Source organism: Haliotis asinina, chromosome 6, assembly GCF_037392515.1.
Source record: "Haliotis asinina isolate JCU_RB_2024 chromosome 6, JCU_Hal_asi_v2, whole genome shotgun sequence".
In the NCBI taxonomy this organism is placed as follows: domain Eukaryota; kingdom Metazoa; phylum Mollusca; class Gastropoda; order Lepetellida; family Haliotidae; genus Haliotis; species Haliotis asinina.
This window is the reverse complement of record NC_090285.1, coordinates 67,301,696-67,319,388: the sequence shown is the minus strand read 5'-3', so window position 1 is coordinate 67,319,388 and position 17,693 is coordinate 67,301,696. Positions and strand designations below refer to the sequence as shown.

At 40.2% G+C, this 17,693-nt stretch overlaps 1 protein-coding gene across 1 annotated transcript in view; it reads left to right on the top strand.

Annotated features, from left to right (window-relative positions):
* The window catches only part of LOC137287568 (dynein axonemal heavy chain 5-like), a 65,658-nt gene extending 48,598 nt beyond the window's left edge, over positions 1 to 17,060 (top strand). The window contains exons 59-82 of the mRNA XM_067819932.1: positions 402 to 607; positions 1,101 to 1,203; positions 1,465 to 1,652; positions 2,277 to 2,444; positions 2,941 to 3,078; positions 3,576 to 3,833; positions 4,094 to 4,288; positions 4,462 to 4,617; positions 4,937 to 5,119; positions 5,593 to 5,836; positions 7,338 to 7,643; positions 8,015 to 8,154; positions 8,570 to 8,737; positions 9,071 to 9,206; positions 9,456 to 9,595; positions 10,050 to 10,214; positions 10,566 to 10,760; positions 11,182 to 11,332; positions 11,545 to 11,656; positions 12,039 to 12,195; positions 12,694 to 12,906; positions 14,547 to 14,675; positions 14,989 to 15,115; positions 15,502 to 17,060. Of these exons, the coding sequence (XP_067676033.1) occupies positions 402 to 607; positions 1,101 to 1,203; positions 1,465 to 1,652; positions 2,277 to 2,444; positions 2,941 to 3,078; positions 3,576 to 3,833; positions 4,094 to 4,288; positions 4,462 to 4,617; positions 4,937 to 5,119; positions 5,593 to 5,836; positions 7,338 to 7,643; positions 8,015 to 8,154; positions 8,570 to 8,737; positions 9,071 to 9,206; positions 9,456 to 9,595; positions 10,050 to 10,214; positions 10,566 to 10,760; positions 11,182 to 11,332; positions 11,545 to 11,656; positions 12,039 to 12,195; positions 12,694 to 12,906; positions 14,547 to 14,675; positions 14,989 to 15,115; positions 15,502 to 15,785 (4,262 nt within the window). The 3' untranslated portion in view covers positions 15,786 to 17,060. The remainder of the gene's footprint in view (positions 1 to 401; positions 608 to 1,100; positions 1,204 to 1,464; positions 1,653 to 2,276; positions 2,445 to 2,940; positions 3,079 to 3,575; positions 3,834 to 4,093; positions 4,289 to 4,461; positions 4,618 to 4,936; positions 5,120 to 5,592; positions 5,837 to 7,337; positions 7,644 to 8,014; positions 8,155 to 8,569; positions 8,738 to 9,070; positions 9,207 to 9,455; positions 9,596 to 10,049; positions 10,215 to 10,565; positions 10,761 to 11,181; positions 11,333 to 11,544; positions 11,657 to 12,038; positions 12,196 to 12,693; positions 12,907 to 14,546; positions 14,676 to 14,988; positions 15,116 to 15,501) is intronic.
* Positions 17,061 to 17,693: the final 633 nt, after the last annotated feature.

The window sequence follows — 17,693 nt, the reverse complement described above, 5'->3', positions numbered from 1 at the left end:
CTTTCCTGTGGTGATAAGTAAAAAATAATGATAAAATAATAATACAAATAAGTTAATATTGTAAAAGAGGGGAAGGTATCGTGTTTAGTTCAGAACATGGTCGAATTTGGTACAAGTTGCTTTGCCTGTCAGTCAGCATTAATAGGATAAAACTATGAGTTTATATACTGTGTCTTATTGAGGTGGCCCTGTGAAAGTGAGGCATCATATCTAGCTAGACTAGTAAGATATTCACATCTGTTTCTATGTTGGTGGAAAAATCTTGACACTGACATTCAGCTCATGTCACCATTGTACTGTCTGCTGCTGTGACAGTAGAGCACCCACCTCCTCACTGAGAACACTGGTACTTTGTACCTAGAGTTGGAGCATGATAGTTTAACCTCTGGTTCTGGTTGAAGGTTTGAAGAAGCTGATTGAGGCATCAGAGTCTGTAAATGAGCTTAGTCTGGAACTGGCTGTCAAGGAGAAGGAGCTGGCTGTTGCCTCAAAGAAGGCTGACCAGGTGCTGGCAGAGGTCACAGTGAAGGCTCAGGCTGCTGAGAAGGTCAAGGCCCAAGTCCAGTTGGTCAAGGACAAAGCTCAGACTATTGTCGACCAAATCTCTGTGAGTATATCATGATGTTCAGAAATACAGGTTTAGTAATTGAGTACAGAAATATAGCTCTGAATTTAAAAGCTGATTAGTCAGAATCAGATAACTGCAAATACATGTATGTCATAGTAGTCTTTCAAATGAGCTGGTAGTGTTGAGTAATGAGATGGTACTGTTGAGTAATGTTTCATTTGTTTCTGAAGATGGTGTCTCTACAAACATAGGTATTAGTTCAATATACTTATAGAATCTTCAGACCAAATTTTTGTGAAGAATCCTCTTTTGGAAGATATTGGTATTGTAAGAAATTATTGGGGTCTCTACCGCCTCTTGATCTGGGTGAACTGTTTCAGGCTAGAGTTTTGAAATGTTACCTTAAAATTACTTTCATATGCTATCTGGAAAACTGATGGTTTATATGGGTGAAAGAGATTTGAAAAAACAAACAAAACAAGTAAAAGATACTAATGGATTATGATCTTACTCAAATTGCTGCTGTTTACAGGGAGACAAGGCATATGCCATGGAAAAGCTAGAGGCTGCCCGACCTGCCCTTGAGGAGGCTGAGGCTGCTCTTCAGACCATCAAACCTGCTCACATTTCAACTGGTATGTTGAACTCTTGTTTAACACTCACCCCAAAGCTCACAAACTAATATACTTAGCATAAATTCTTCAGTAAGTAAATTTAAAGACAACTAATTATAAGAATAAGTGATATATGTGAAGCTTTGCATCTTTTGGCGCAATTAATGTGCACACAGTTTTTTTGTTTTGTTTTGTTCTTTTGTCTGTTTGTTTGCTTTTGTTTGTTAGAAAGTATTGGAGCTGTTACAAACTGTTGAAGCATATCATGTTTCTTTTTTCCAGTGAGAAAGCTTGGCAAACCTCCACATCTCATCATGAGAATCATGGACTGTGTGCTGATTCTATTCAGACGCAAAGTTGATCAAAATGTTCAGGACCCAGAACGACTATGCCCAAAACCATCCTGGTCCGAGGCTCTGAAACTGATGTCCGGGGCAGGATTCCTGCAGTCACTGCTCAACTTCAACAAGGTAGAGAACATTTTTTGTGTTCTGGGATAAGGTATTCATCTTTGAGGTTGTGGTATGTAGAGTGAGAGTGTGGGTTCACGTCCTGCATGTGACTCAACTACAGAAGTCTTAGATTTCGTACTTACTGAGAAAGTGTAATCCCAAGTGTAACACAGGTTTCATTTGAAGACTCCATAAATAACATTGTATATTTATGGTATACCTAAGTTGCCTCCCTTGCCATGAGTTAATGATTTCAAACCCAGGTCAACCTTCTGGTGATCATGTCAGCATTGTGCTGTGTAAGGAGCTGCTATATGTTCATGCCTAAGGCTTGTCAGAATCAATTTGTAGTTGACTTGAATCTCATTTTTGTATTGATTTTGATTCTCAAAGTGGTTAAATCCTAACATTGGTGTGAGGCTCTTCTCGCTTCCTGACTAGTCTGTATGAGAATGAATGTGCTGCAATGAAGTCAAAGTTTGCGAAATTATCTCTTTGTAATTTGGGACAATCATTGAACTGTAATGTAATTGTCTTATGTTACCTGACTAAGACTTTGACCTGCCATTCAAACTGCCATTTGACCAGGTTCCAAATATAAATGTGAAGCAAAGCACTGACACATTGTCCTTGAATTTTCAGGACACCATCACAGAGGAAATGGTAGAACTTATGCAGCCATATTTAACCATGGAGGACTACAACATTGACAACGCCCGTAAAGTGTGTGGTGATGTTGCCGGACTTGCATCATGGACCAAGGCTATGGCCTTCTTCTATGGCATCAACAAGGAGGTCCTTCCTCTCAAGGTCAGTCCATCTTCCTGCAGCTCACTGCCTGGAACTAAATATGAAGGTCACATCTTGTGCACATCCTGAGTGCTCATTTATGCTGTCTGCATCCCTGTAATCGCCCTTAAAGCTCAACTTACATCAGTAACATATCTGCCCATGCTTCTGACTTATTAGAGTATATATTCAAGTACTGAATATTGAATTGATCTGTTAATACACATGGTTACGGTATTTTGTTTTAGTTCAAAACATAAAGTGTCATTTGCTACTAAATCCCCGCTACTTTGTACATGTGCAGTTATATCTAACATTGATTTGGGTAAAGCAGATGTCATGGCAAACTCTCTTATCTGCCTTACATTGCTTACTGCATGCATGTACACCAATGTTATTCATACTTTTGTCTGTGATAGCAATAGGGACAGGGCCTGATAACTAGCATGTGAACTTCCAGACCATGTTGAATTTTATCTTAGGAAAGTGACATTTTCCCATACTGTGTGTTTTACAGGCAAACCTGGCAGTGCAGGAGGCTAAACTAGGTGTGGCCAATGCTGACTTGGCCTCAGCACAGGCCCAACTTGATGCTAAACAGGCTGAACTGGACGTTGTACAGGCCCAGTTTGATGCTGCCATGTCAGAAAAACAGGTACATGAAACTAATATGACATTATGGTATCAAACACCTAATTCTGGAACAACACCACTCTGTGGGGAGATCTAATCAGCTCTACACTGGAGATTTTGTCAGATTAACTGCCAATCAGCCAATGCATATCATGAAGTTAAGTTCCAGTTTGAAGATGGAGCTGTTTTATCATGGTATTATGTGAAAATGAACATGAATGGGCAGCGCCAAACAGTAAATGGAAACTGCTATCACTGTGAATGAATTGTTCACCTGACATTCACCTCTGCTGGTCTGATATAGCCTGGGTTACATCTCAGCCTACAATGATATTACTGGAATACTGCTTGTGCAAATCATTACGTGTTCATTTTTCTGTCATTGCTTAAACATAACAAACAATTTAGTGTAGGATTCTTATCAGTTTCACGCCATGATGAATTGTGAATAATGACTGTAGCTGTACTTGCCCTATTTGATTAACATGAGTTGAAGCAGAAAGTACATACTGTGTGCAGGCTCTGATGGATGATGCTGAAGCATGCAGACGCAAGATGACTAATGCTGAGGCTCTCATCAATGGTTTGTCTGGAGAGAAGGTCCGATGGACAGAGTCCAGCAAGAGTTTCGAGTCACAGATCCAGAGACTGGTTGGTGATGTTCTGCTGGCTACTGGCTTCCTGTCCTACAGTGGACCTTTCAACCAGGAGTTCCGTAGTTTGATGCTCCGCAACTGGAAGAAAGAGATGACACAGGGCAAGATCCCATTCACTGATGTAAGTTTCTAAAGGGCCATAAGTATTGTTCCAGATAGGCAAATTTGCACACTATGTAGCTTGTACATGGCGAGCCTGAAAGTATGGAATTTGTCAGTGGAAGTCAATTGTTAGAAACATGTTGGTAATGATTTTGTTGACAAAAATTATACTCACAAACTGCTATTTAGCTGCATGTGCTGTCAGAAAATATTCTTGTCTGACCTCTGAAGCTTCACTTCACACTTCACAGCTTCACATGCATTGTATTGTGTGTACAGGACCTGAATATCATCTCCATGCTGGTGGACAATGCAACTATCAGTGAGTGGAACCTGCAAGGTCTACCTAACGATGAGTTATCCACACAGAACGGCCTGATTGTGACCAAGGCAGCTCGCTTCCCTCTGCTTATTGACCCCCAAGGTCAAGGCAAGGCTTGGATCAAGAGCAAGGAGGGGAACAATGAGCTTCAGGTAGGTCGCTTGTTCATGACACCATACAGAACAAAAGATCTCAAACCTATGACCTGATGTGAAGCTTGGAGAATTTCACAGAAGCAGATTAAGTACCTCCTGTAATGTGTTTGTAGTGACAGTTTTGTAGTGTTTGTATGGTATACATTTTGGTTCATCTGTACAATTTTCAGATCACTGCCTTGAATCACAAGTACTTCAGGACCCATCTTGAAGATAGCTTGTCCTTAGGACGTCCCTTGTTGATTGAAGATGTTGGGGAAGAGTTAGATCCTGCACTTGATAATGTCCTTGAGAAGAACTTCATCAAGTCAGGCAGCACATTCAAGGTAAACCTTTATACTCCTTACATAATGGAAACATGCATCTTCTGTCTCTGAACAGTCTCATTAAAATCAATTCAAATTCAAATTCAAAGTCTATTCCAATTCCTGTCTATGAATATATGATAAACCACCAACATGAGCTTGTTTTAGCCTCACACGTTTAATGTAAAAGATTTCAGTGAAGTACCAAAAATGAACAATGTGTCTGTTTGCCTTTTTGCTTTTACAAGAAAGTCAGTATTTTATATTTCTTAGCATGTGCTAAATGAAAAGACTAGACATGACACCATACTGATGTCCTCTGTTCATGTCCTCTGTACAGGTCAAAGTTGGGGACAAGGAGGTAGACGTCATGAATGGCTTCCGACTGTATGTCACTACAAAGCTGGCCAACCCTGCCTACACCCCTGAGGTGTCTGCCCGAACTTCTATCATTGACTTCACAGTGACACAGAAGGGCCTGGAGGACCAACTTCTGGGAGTTGTAATCCTCACAGAGAAACAGGTATAGTTGGTTGGTCATTGTGTGGTATCCAAGTTCTCCAGCTGAAAGCCTTGATTCCCAGTATTGGTACGATGTGATTTCTTGTGCTTCCTTATGCAATGTTGATGTGCGCCTCAGTGTTGAAAGGGACAGAGCATCTATTTGATCCATGGGCAGTGTCACAATAAAGATGGTGCTTGTTATCACCTTGCCAAAAGCATGGCTTTGGCGGAATAAAAGGAGCATTGAGTATCTTTAAGCTGTAGAAGGTTCCTTGGTTGTTGAACCTGACTTATGCTATATCTGGTAACCCATTGTTTATGAAAGAGGTAAAAGATTTGCCTCTCTCTTCCACTGGGAATATCACACAGAACAACCACTTATTCTGTATTAATGTGAAAGAGTATGTCAGGGCTTGAACTTTAGTTAGAGAGACAAGATATGTATGTTTGGATTAGTTTTGATGTTAGACACTAATGTTGCTTTTGGTGCAGGAACTAGAGGCTGAACGTACCAGTCTCCTGGAAGAGGTCACCAACAACAAGAGGAAAATGAAGGAGCTGGAGGACAACCTCCTGTACAGGCTGACCTCAACTGAGGGCTCACTTGTTGAGGATGAATCACTCATTGAGGTACTGAGGATCACCAAGGCCACCTCTGAGGAGGTCAGTGAGAAGCTGAATATTGCCAAGGAAACTGAGATCAAGATAAATACAGCTCGAGAAGAGTTCAGACCAGGTAGGAAGTTTGAGTGATCTGATTCAGGATCATCTTGCTTTCATTATAACAAATTCATGCATGTGATTTTGTCTGAGACACACCTTCAGATTTCTATCATGACTTGTTTGACAACAAAAGTTAACAGTTGCATCAACACTATATCCAGCATAGTCATAAGGGCTGGAACTCTGGTGTAATGAATCAATGAGTGACTGAATACTCATTTCTGTGAAGTTCATCACCATTAGGCATATCCATATCCCCTAAACTTACAGTCATTGTCTGTAAGTGATGTAATATTGTAACTGGGTTGTGTTGAGTATAGAAGACATCCAAACACAGGCTACGGGTGTGAGGTTTTATTTGCAGAAGAGCAGTATTGACACCCTGTAACACAATACGATAACAATAAGACAGTATCATAAAATTTAATGTTATCTCAGAAACAAGGTTCATCCTTCATATACAGGTGATTATCTTGGTCAAAGAGACATAAAATCATTATTTAGATTAGACAAATGGTTTATCAAGGGTGATAACCCAATGTACGTGTATTATACATGATGCATACAACATAAAACATCATGTTCTTAATAGTAAAACTAATTACCACATTATGGTACCAGTGATGTAAAATGTAATCAGAGGTACATAGTTGTCATAATGTACTATTTACAATGTATACAAAGAACAATAATTAATACTGAAATTGTCCATATCCTGTGGGTGATAACGGGGTGTAAATTGCCCGCGGCAGCCACCTTACACATTGAATGACAGTATTCACCTGCACAGGAACACATAAATGCAAATATATGACACTCAGACACATAATGGATTCCCCTGCATAAACAATACTTCCCTAAAGACGTGTCTCTAATGATCAGTGAGGGAAGCGTTTCACATTGTAAATATATATACATTCACTCGCTGAACATCCATGCAGGAAGATCCACAGAGGGAGATTAGAACAGATCAGAATGTTTTATCCCTACTGAGAGAATACCTATGTTGACATGATTATACAATACCTACAATGAATATACTAAATACATTGAAATGTGTTTTAAACATAGCTAAGTCTACCTACATATATACATATAGACTAGCTAGCAACAATACTACTAACCTTGAACAATACCTATGACTAGTCTGTACGTCAAAATCTTCTCAAGGTGGATGAAAAGTGAACAGTTTAAATTGACCAATGAAAGCAAGGCTTGGGTTAAAACAAGGAGACAGTGACAAACATGGAATAAGCTGAAACCCCTTTACATTAATAGGCTGCTCCAAAAGCATAGTAAGGAGAAGTTAAAGAAAACTGATATCCTGACAGCTCTAAAATACCACAACATAATAACACCTGAATTAGATAAAACCATTTACAGCACACTATTCAGGAATGGTGTCTGCCACAATGTCTAACCTGATTTTTAACATCTGCATTGTGTATTGCCACTACCTGAGTCAAGTTTCTTAAAGGTGTTGTCATGTCTGTAAGTACTGTCATCTCTTCCAGTGGCGGCCCGAGGCAGTATCCTGTATTTTGTCATTGTGGAGATGAGTATGGTGAATGTCATGTACCAGACATCACTCCGTCAGTTTCTGCAGCTGTTTGATTTGTCTATGGCCCGGTCACAGAAGTCGCCCATTACCGGCAAGCGAATCAACAACATCATCGACTTCCTCACCCTGCTTGTGTTCAAGTACACCTGCCGTGGTCTGTATGAGAAGGACAAGTTCCTCTTTACGATCCTCATGACTCTCAAGATTGAGATGTCCTTCATGAGGGTCAAGCCAGAGGAGTTCCAAGTCTTCATAAAGGGTTAGATCAGCATTTACTTTTCCTTCCTTCTTATTTCTTATCATATGTATATGGCAATGTATGAGGAACAGGTATACATATGTTCACTCTAATGCAGTTGTCTCCCTGGGCCCTGGATTTTTGAAGCTGTCTTAGCACTAAGATAGTTGTAAGTTAATGTTAATGTGTGGCATTTACGACTATCTTAGCACAAAACTTCAAAAATCTAGGCCTAAAATACTAGCCACACAGGAATCTTCACTAATCCCAAATCTGTCCCACCCCTCAAAATTGCTGCATGTGTCATGCCAATTACAAACCAGTGAAATGTGGAATATCTGAAATCCCGATTGTATCCTGCAACTTGACATCAACTTGTGTTCTACCTCCAGGTGGTGCTGCTCTGGATCTAAATGCTGTGGAGCCAAAGCCCAAGAAGTGGATCATGGACATGACCTGGCTGAACCTGGTGGAACTGAGCAGATTGCCTCAGTTCATACAGATCCTCTCACAAGTCAGCCGGAATGATAAGGTTTGTACTCAACAGTATATGTAGCAGATACTTGATATAAAACAACCAGATGAAGGTGAGGTGGTCGGAATCTAATTATGAATTGTTTCTGGTGTTTCATTAACTGCAGGCCAGGCCATGCATATGTAAACTTCTCATATTAAACATTCGTTCATTAGCACATTCCTCTTCATTTATTCTAAGTAAAAGTAAGCCCCCAGTATCATGTTATTATATAAAGCAACTACATGCATTTGGTCATCAGACAGTGATTTGGTTCAGTCAGTGTGGTTGGATGATGCAGAAACTTTCTGTCATGTATAGCATCGTAAGTGTGTACATTTAGTCAGTGTCGGTGTAGAAGTGTCAGGCAGCTGGAATATTCTCAGTGTGTTGTAAGACAAACAAACAAACAGTTTTTGCACTACTTCTGCAGGCTTGGAAGGCTTGGTTTGATGAAGATGCCCCTGAGGAAGTGACTATCCCAGATGGCTACTCCACAACACTTGACACATTCCGGAAGTTGTTACTCATCCGATGCTGGTCCCCTGATCGAGTCATCCCTATGGCCAGGAAGTACATAGCAGAAGCTATGGGTGTTGAGGTAGGTGATCACAAGGATGAATACAGCAAGTGCCATCATCCCAGTGTGTTTGGGTGACAGTTACCGGTGTCTGAGGCATGGGTTTTTGTTACCAGGTTCAGTCCAAATGCTTGATGTTTATCCTGTTAGTTGTGTTCTCAGTATCAGAGATAATGGAGTTGCAGTGTTGGCACTGGAATTTCAAGATGAAAGTTCTGTTTGATATTCCCCGGTGACTTGAAATGTCATGGTGAGTTCAAGCACCAGAATGGAACAGTCACAGTGTCTTCACCATGATAATGTTTGCTTCTGGCTCCACGGTGTCTTGAATGTGGTTTAACTTTCTCACTTCAGTTTGCTGAGGGTGTGATTCTCAACCTTGAAGACATGTGGGGAGAGTCCATCAACAAAACTCCAATGATCTGTTTCCTCTCCATGGGATCTGATCCAACAGACGACATTGAGAGACTTGCCAAACAGAAAGGAATAAGTGAGTCACCACACATTTCAGACTGTCATTTCAGGGCTGACGACCAGGGAAAAGTAGTCCAACATTGTGGTTTCACTCACATCTAGCTATTTCGCCTAAATAGTCAATCCTCTTACTTGCTTTTTTTCTGTGTACACAATTGCACTTATTCCGTCTCAGATGGCGATGGATAAAGAAAGATGTACTCAGGTGATGATATCTACACAGTGTCTGTTTGTTAGTTTACTAATATCACTCCTGTCTTTGCAGAGTGTGGCGCAATTTCCATGGGTCAAGGTCAGGAAGTACATGCTCGCCGTCTGCTGCAAGTGTCTATGTCTGAAGGCCGCTGGGTTCTACTGCAAAACTGCCATCTTGGTCTTGACTTCATGGATGAACTGTTAGAAACAGTCAGTAAACCTTTTGTCCCTACTTTCATAAAGCTTAGAATAGGGTTTTGTTAACCTCTGACTTTAGAAGGAATGTTTAGGAACAAAAGACATTGTTGTGCATGGTACACATGAGTCTCCAAGAGTTGACAGGTTGCTATGTCTCTCATGAGTGTGAGATACTGTTAGTCTTGGGTTTGATTTCCTGAACTGTCTCTGACATTTGATCGTGATTTGCCACCACTATACTTGTCTTGATGTTTATGACTGGTATGGCTTTCAACATTTTCACATAATCTGAACCGCATAAGATATTTAAACAACCTCACAACACAACTGGAAATAATGATAATTAAAGAGCTTTCGTATTAAGGATGTTGAGAGATATAAATGTAGAGAGATACTAATGTTGAGAAAAGTTGATTGTGAGATGTACTGATGGTGAGAGAAGCTTATGGTCTGATTGTGTGTAAAGGTTACAACAACAGAGCCAATGAATGAAGCTTTCCGTCTGTGGGTGACAACAGAGGAACATCCCAAATTCCCTATCAACTTGCTGCAGTCGTCCATCAAATTCACCAATGAACCCCCACAGGGAGTGAAGGCTGGTCTCAAGAGAACATATGCTGGAGTCACGCAGGTTCAGAAATTATTCATTATTTTAATCACAGAAAACATCTGTATACACAAATAATATCCAACACATCGGTTTGCCTAACAAGTGTAGGATTATATTTTAATATTTTTATCTTGATATTTTCAGCTGTAAATTTGTTTGATTTTTCAGATATCTTGTTTACTGAACAAAATTGAGTACACGGTAAAATAAAATACGCAACTTCTCATTGTGATCTTTGAAAGGACTTAAATCCACACTGCTCTGGTGGCCAGCGTGATACTAAACTCTGACTTTTGAACATGTCAGTGATTTGTTTGCATGTTGATAATGATGACAACAGTATTCATGTGTGTTTGGTGGTTGTTAAAACAGGAACAACTGGAGTACAGCAACCTGAACATGTGGAAGCCAATACTGTATGCTGTTGGTTTCCTGCACACCACAGTTCAGGAGAGAAGGAAGTTCGGACCCATAGGCTGGAACATCCCGTATGAATTTAACCAGGCAGATTACTCGGCCACTGTCCAGTTTGTACAGAACCATCTGGATGATCTGGACCCCAAGAAGGTCAGTCTGATGCGCACATTTTGACATATGACAGTGACAAGATCTTCGGATGAATATACTTCAATACGTCAATGTGTGCTAATTTTTCTGGTCTATCAAACCAGGGATTATGGCTCTGTTAATGAATATTGTAGCAAAGCAGGGACGGGTCTTCAGTATCAAACACTGTGGAAAATGACAGATTTGAGCTTTATTGTCAAACCAGGGATTAAGTCTTTCTTACCAAACACTGTATGAAAGCAGGGATTGGGTCTTGCTTATCAAACTAGCCTCTCTATTATCAGATGTTTGTATCACACAAAGGGTTTGGTCTCTTTCATCAAATATTGCATTGCAGAGGTTATTGTGTTTTCACTGTTGGAAACTATCAAACATACTGGAAAGAGTGAAAAATAACCTCCCTGATATGTGTGATTTTCAGGGAGTGAGCTTTGTGACTGTACGTTACATGATTGGTGAGGTGCAGTATGGAGGTCGTGTAACGGACGACTACGACAAGCGTCTCCTAAACACATACGCTAAAGTGTGGTTCAGTGAGCACATGTTCCAGGACAACTTCCAGTTCTACACAGGTGGGTCAACGGATTCTGTGAAAAGATTCCCTGTAACCCATGTTGATCATGAGGCAATCCAGTTAATAGTGTGAAGAGACTCGGCATCTTGGTTTGCAATTCTAGTTTGTCAGGTCCAGACTCTAATCTTTAAAGTCTTTACTTGAAATAAGTGTACATGCACCTGGAATGTAGATGCGTTTCTGAATATTCCACTGAATGTGATATTTCAGGCTACAAGATCCCTCGCTGTAAGACTATTGATGAGTACAGACAGTACATTGACAATCTGCCACTCAATGACACCCCTGAATGCTTTGGACTTCATCCCAATGCTGACATCACGTGAGTAGTTGTCATCTTTTATGCACATACAGTAAATTTGTTCCTGTTGAACCCATGTAGATTCTGAGTCTGAATGAGTGCCAAGTAATTTGTGCCAGTGAGAAACAACTAAACAGATCATTTAGTCAAACTATGCGCCATAATTACATTACTACTTGACCAGGATGTTGCTCATGCTGTTGACCACTTGTCTGTGCAGACTTATATCGTTAATTGGCATGGTGATACAGCTGCAATATTGAAAACTGAGGCATGAGGAATGATTTAAAATCTCAAACTAGGTATTTGTGGGGACCTTGAATAAAGAGCATTGAAAGGTCGGTTTGAATGTGTTGATAAGTGGTGATCACTTGAGTCAGTAATTATTGTTGTTAATGTGTAGGTACCAGACCAACACAGCTAACAGCATGCTGGACACCATAGTCAGCATCCAGCCCAAGGATTCTGGCGGTGGCAGTGGAGAGACACGTGAGAGCGTGGTCTACAGACTGGCTGATGACATGTTGGAGAAACTTCCTGCAGACTACATTCCATTTGAGGTACAGTGTTTTATGTGCCAAAAATAGAAACAGTTCTGTAATGTTTTCTGAAATTTGTTTAAAGCAGCATTTTATGATTCTAAAACTGTTATTGCAGAAAGTTCTGCGTCCCGATATGCTATTATGTGCAACCAAAACTTTCTTGTTAACGACAAGCCTCAGTGTAATGATGGCATGTTACGTCGGTAGTGAGGCCATATGTTGCACAATCGTTCATGGAGGTGCAAAGACCTGTTGCTTCCTATGGGTGTCAGAATCACTGAGCCAGTCTTATGTTCTGTATTGTCAGCATCATGTCCATGATTCTGGACATCTAAGTCTTCTTCCCATTCCGGGATTTCCTACCAACTCAAGCTGACATGATATGTCTGAAGTACTGTCAGGTGGACTTGACCCGTCTCACTCACACCACCTGTTTTCTTCATTTTCCTCTCATGTCCATTAGTGGGAAAATTTTGAATGTATTCTGGGTGTTCAAGAATCTTTCTATCTGTGCAGGTGAAGGAACGTCTGCGTAAGATGGGACATCTTCAACCCCTCAACATCTTCCTCAGACAGGAGATTGACCGGATGCAGAAGGTCATTGCTCTGGTCCGTTCGACTCTGAAGGATCTGAAGTTGGCTATTGATGGTACTATCATCATGAGTGAAAACTTGCGTGATGCCCTCGACAACATGTATGATGCCCGTGTGCCAAGCAACTGGAAGAAGGTATGTACATTACAGACACTTGTGAGTGTTGCTTTAACAAACTATCATGTATCCTCTGTGCTGTGCAGGCTGAATATAATGTGGATTAATAAGTATATATATATATATATATTATAACTTGTTTCAAATGTTACCATGTAAAATTTCCCCCCAAATCTCTGTTATTAAGTGTTTTTCCTCTCGGTCTCCCTGTTCATCTGTATACCATGTTCTTAGTTTCCTCCTTGATTCAACAATGGGGATGTAAATAATTGTGATGGTGGTGGTGTCCTTACTTGGAACATGAAATTTGGATATTATTCAGGAGACCCAGGCTGAACTGTTAGTAACATTTAAAATGGGGGCATTTATTATTTCACTTTCTGAACTGTTCGAACATGGAAATTTGGAACTTTTTACCTCATAAGAAATGATCGGTGTAATTAGTCATTTATTCCTATTCTTGCGACGCTACCACAGATAATCATCATTTCAAAGTACAGGCTAATTCACACCTTAGCCATCCATAGCCATTGTCAGTCGTGCCAAGACTGACAGAATGTGATGACAATATGAGGTGTCACCTATTTTGCAGATGTTTCTGCCGCAGGTATATGGAGCTAGATAATGAGTGTCAGCTTATTCACTGTGCACCATATCGCCACTGTGGTTGGCTAAGTCACAAATACTTGCATGGACAATAGTGTCTCTTACTGTTCAGACTCTCACCCCGTGTCCTGCTTCTCTCAGTTTGCATGTTGTCATATCTTCCATTGACACAAGAAGAATGTTGAATGACCACTATATGATTGTGGGTATTGTTGGAGCTGGAGATGGCACTTGATAGTGGGGTTATTGTGCTGGTTGTTTCTCACAGGGTGTTGAAATAGCAGGGGCTGCATGGGCACAGCGCATCACTTGGTTCATAGGATTAGATATAAGTCTCTCACCATCTCAACGTTTAGAATATAAACTGTGTTAATTGTCACATCAAGGGTCATTTCTTAAATCATGACAATGTATACATAGGGTATATGCCCTCAGGTACTGACTGTTTGGTGAATTGTAAATGCCTTGTCCTTCACCTTACAGAAGTTCTTAGGTAGCATGGGTGGCCCATTTGTTGAAGGCACTGCAGTCTGTGGTGGAGAGTTGCATTTCTTTGGCATGCTAGAATCCTGATCATGGGTTCAAATTCACTGTGATCATGACTGTTGGTTTGTCACCTTCATACCCTCTTGTCAGTGGCAAGAGTTTACAATATGTCGACATGACACTGCCATGCTGTGACTTCGCTTGGGTACTGAAGCTCTTCACATCAGTGTTATCCCAGCTCATTCTGTGTGACTAGATTTTGTTATACTGAATATTTAGTATTGTGAATAGCCTCGGGACAAATATCTGTGTGGGTCATTAGTAGTGTAAAGAGATATCTCAAGTAGAATATTATCTGTTCTCATACTCTTACATGGACGATGTACAACATAATTACCTGTCTACTTGTATACCCTGTTAGTAATCCTTGAACAGTGCTTTATAGCAGGAACAATAATATATCTAACTAATCTGGTATCCTAATGTTTGTGTGCATAATGTTATCTGTAATGCTCTGTTTCAGATGTATATGATCAGTCTGTATGTTCTGCATGTTCTGTCTGCAGGTGTCCTGGGAGTCAGCCACTCTTGGGTTCTGGTTCACAGACCTATTGGACAGGAATGCTCAGTTCCACACCTGGCTGTTTGAGGGTCGACCTACCTGTTTCTGGATGACTGGTTTCTTCAACCCTCAGGTATGTGTGCTTCTTCAACTTAATCGTCATAATCTGCCCAACACACATAAGCAGCATATTCATCCTCATTCACAATGCATGCAGTGTATAACTTAGTGTAGAGTTTCTTCCCTTGGACATACCAGGAACCTCTGATATTAGGTTTGAATTGGGCCTGATTATGTTTCTCAGCATCATAACTGTGCTTGTTGGTTTCACCATTGTAGTAAATATCTGAGACCTGCATCACTTTCATCCTAAATCAACATGGGTACTGCTGTCCCCCTCACTCACCACTTTCACATGTTGTTAAGACTAACACTGTTGTATTCAGGGCTTCCTGACTGCCATGAGACAGGAGATCACCCGAGCTCACAAGGGTTGGGCCTTGGACAATGTCTTCCTGGACAATGATGTCACCAAGATGATGAAAGAGGATATCAACTCACCACCATCTGAAGGTATGTATCACCCACAAGGGGAATCAGGGGCAGAATACCTCCCCAGTGTACTATCCTTGTCCCACTGTAAGAATTACTTGGTTATCAGTGGATACTCCAATGCAGTCAAGGTCCTCATGCAGATCTGCCCACATCTAAGTGTTGTGGAGAAGAATGTCTTCTGTGCTACATGTGTTGTTACCTATGATTATACTCTTTAGACTGTTCTTTTTGTGATGACAGAATGGTTTAGGGTTTTACATGAAAATAGTGGTTTAATAATGGGCTGGTATTCTTTTTCTTACAGTTCCATATAAATCAGATAAAGAAGTTCTCTGTCTGATGTAGCATATTTGATCCAGAAACTAAGTCCTCCCATGTCACATCCTTGTCTTGTTTCTCTCCAGGTGTGTATGTATATGGTTTGTTCTTGGATGGTGCGGGCTGGGACCGACGTAACGCACGTCTCATCGAACCCACGCCAAAGGTCCTGTACACTCCTCTACCAGTGGTGCATGTCTTTGCAACCAACCAGGACAAAAACAAGGGTGCCAATTTCTACGAGTGTCCCGTGTACAAGAAGCCTAGGCGTACTGATCTAACATACATCTTCCCCTTGCTTCTAAAGACCAACAAGACTCCAGACCACTGGATCCTGCGTGGAGTTGCCCTGCTGTGTGACACCAAGTAAACACTGTGAGATGGTTCAAACTAAGAAGGTCCTACTGTCCTGCTGTTCTAGAGGCCAAAATTTGGACAAAGGGTTCCTTCATATTCATGCTTAATTTCAAATAATACACACTGGTTTGGTTAACATTGGTTAACACAATATTTGGAACCAATGAATTCCTGAAGCGTTCAAGAGATCCTTTTTCTTCCAAACACTCCCAAATTAATTAGAAAGTGAGATAGCGTCTTGTAATTGAAGTTACTGCAGATATGTTAATATAGTTGGTTTAAGAATGCTGTGTTAAGAGGTGCATTTGAGATAATCAAAATGTCGGAGTGTCATTTACATATGTTGTGCTATATATGACACAGTACAGTGCTGATTAAATGTGATGTGATATTTGACTCTGTCATCTATCCTCAGTCCTGGCATATAAGTTCTACCAAATAACTTTCATGTTTTGTCATCTTTGAATTTAGAATAATGTCACTTTTGTAGAGAGGCACAATCATTTATTTGTCATTACTTTATTTCTATTTATATCTATTTGCCAAATTGTTTTTCGTAAAACAAAAAAATATGCAACCAACTTCAGACAATCTTCATGCACGCTTAAAATATCACTAGCCAAAATAAACAAAGTATGGCAACAGTATCAACAGTATGAAACTTATGAAATGATTATATTGTTTGTTGTACATATGCTCAATATCTGTACGACTGTACAGTTTCATCAGAGTAAGAAATGTATTTGTACACAGTTATATTTCTTGTTTTTTTTATCAGTATTATGTTTTTGTCTGGTTTGAGTTGCAATAAGAATGTGCAAAGTGTGTTTTTCGTTGCTCAGTTTCCTGACGTTTTCCTCAAGTCCGTCCCTGATGCATTGCATCAAACACTGCTTTCTGTATTGTTCATATATGTGTGTCTGATATTCAACAGTCTTGTACATGTGTGTCTGTTCTGATTTCCTTATCCAGTATTACAAGATGGAAACAAATTTATGAAAGCACAATCGAAGCCAAATCTTCCACATTGCCAGTACGATCCATTGTTATGTTCTGTTGGAGATAACATCGTATCAAATACACCACGACCAATGCTGAACATTGATTAGTAATATTCAGCTCTACCATTGATTTATGCAGATTATTTTCAAATATACATCCTGTGTGATAATGTTGAGTGGGGTTTTGTTGTGTATTTTACATGCACGGTTTATATTTGTATGCCTTTTGCATTTGTGATATCACAATATTTTATTTTTGTTTGAAGAAATAAAGTTGATGAAAAGTATCTTATTGATATTGTTTTGTGTGACAGGGATGAAGCATGTGTTGTTGGTGTCACTGACCAGTAAGATGTTGGTATCAAGAATCATTACATATACAAATGAGGTCATCTTACAGGAACTGCTTCAAGGAGAAATAGAAATCACAAATGTCATCGGAACTAGGTGAATGATGGCAGTGTAATCATAACATGTCCTGACCAGACAGTTTCTTAAAGACATGCACTGTATGTAAGTACAGTTATGCAATATACTCTACAAGATGGTGGTGTTTAGGTGCTCGAAACTGGATTCAGATTCCAGATGGGACTCAACTCCACCAAAGTACTAGAATCTGTAGTTAACTGACCCCTTAATCCCTGACATAAGACTTGTAACGATCTAAGATCAACATCCCCTGGTCAGTTGGCTCAAAAAGCCAGGGTTCTGGGCTGAAGCTGCTGGTCAGCCCAGGGACTACAGAGTGTCCTGCAGGTATTGGTCTGTACACACAACATAGACAGTCTTTCTTCACAATGTGTAAAACCTGTATATGTCTGGTGGTTTAGAACACGTCTTGTGTGCAATTCCCAATAGAAAGGCAGTGTACCTTTGATGTGAAATCAAGGAATCTAGTGTTAAAGGAATACAAATCGGTG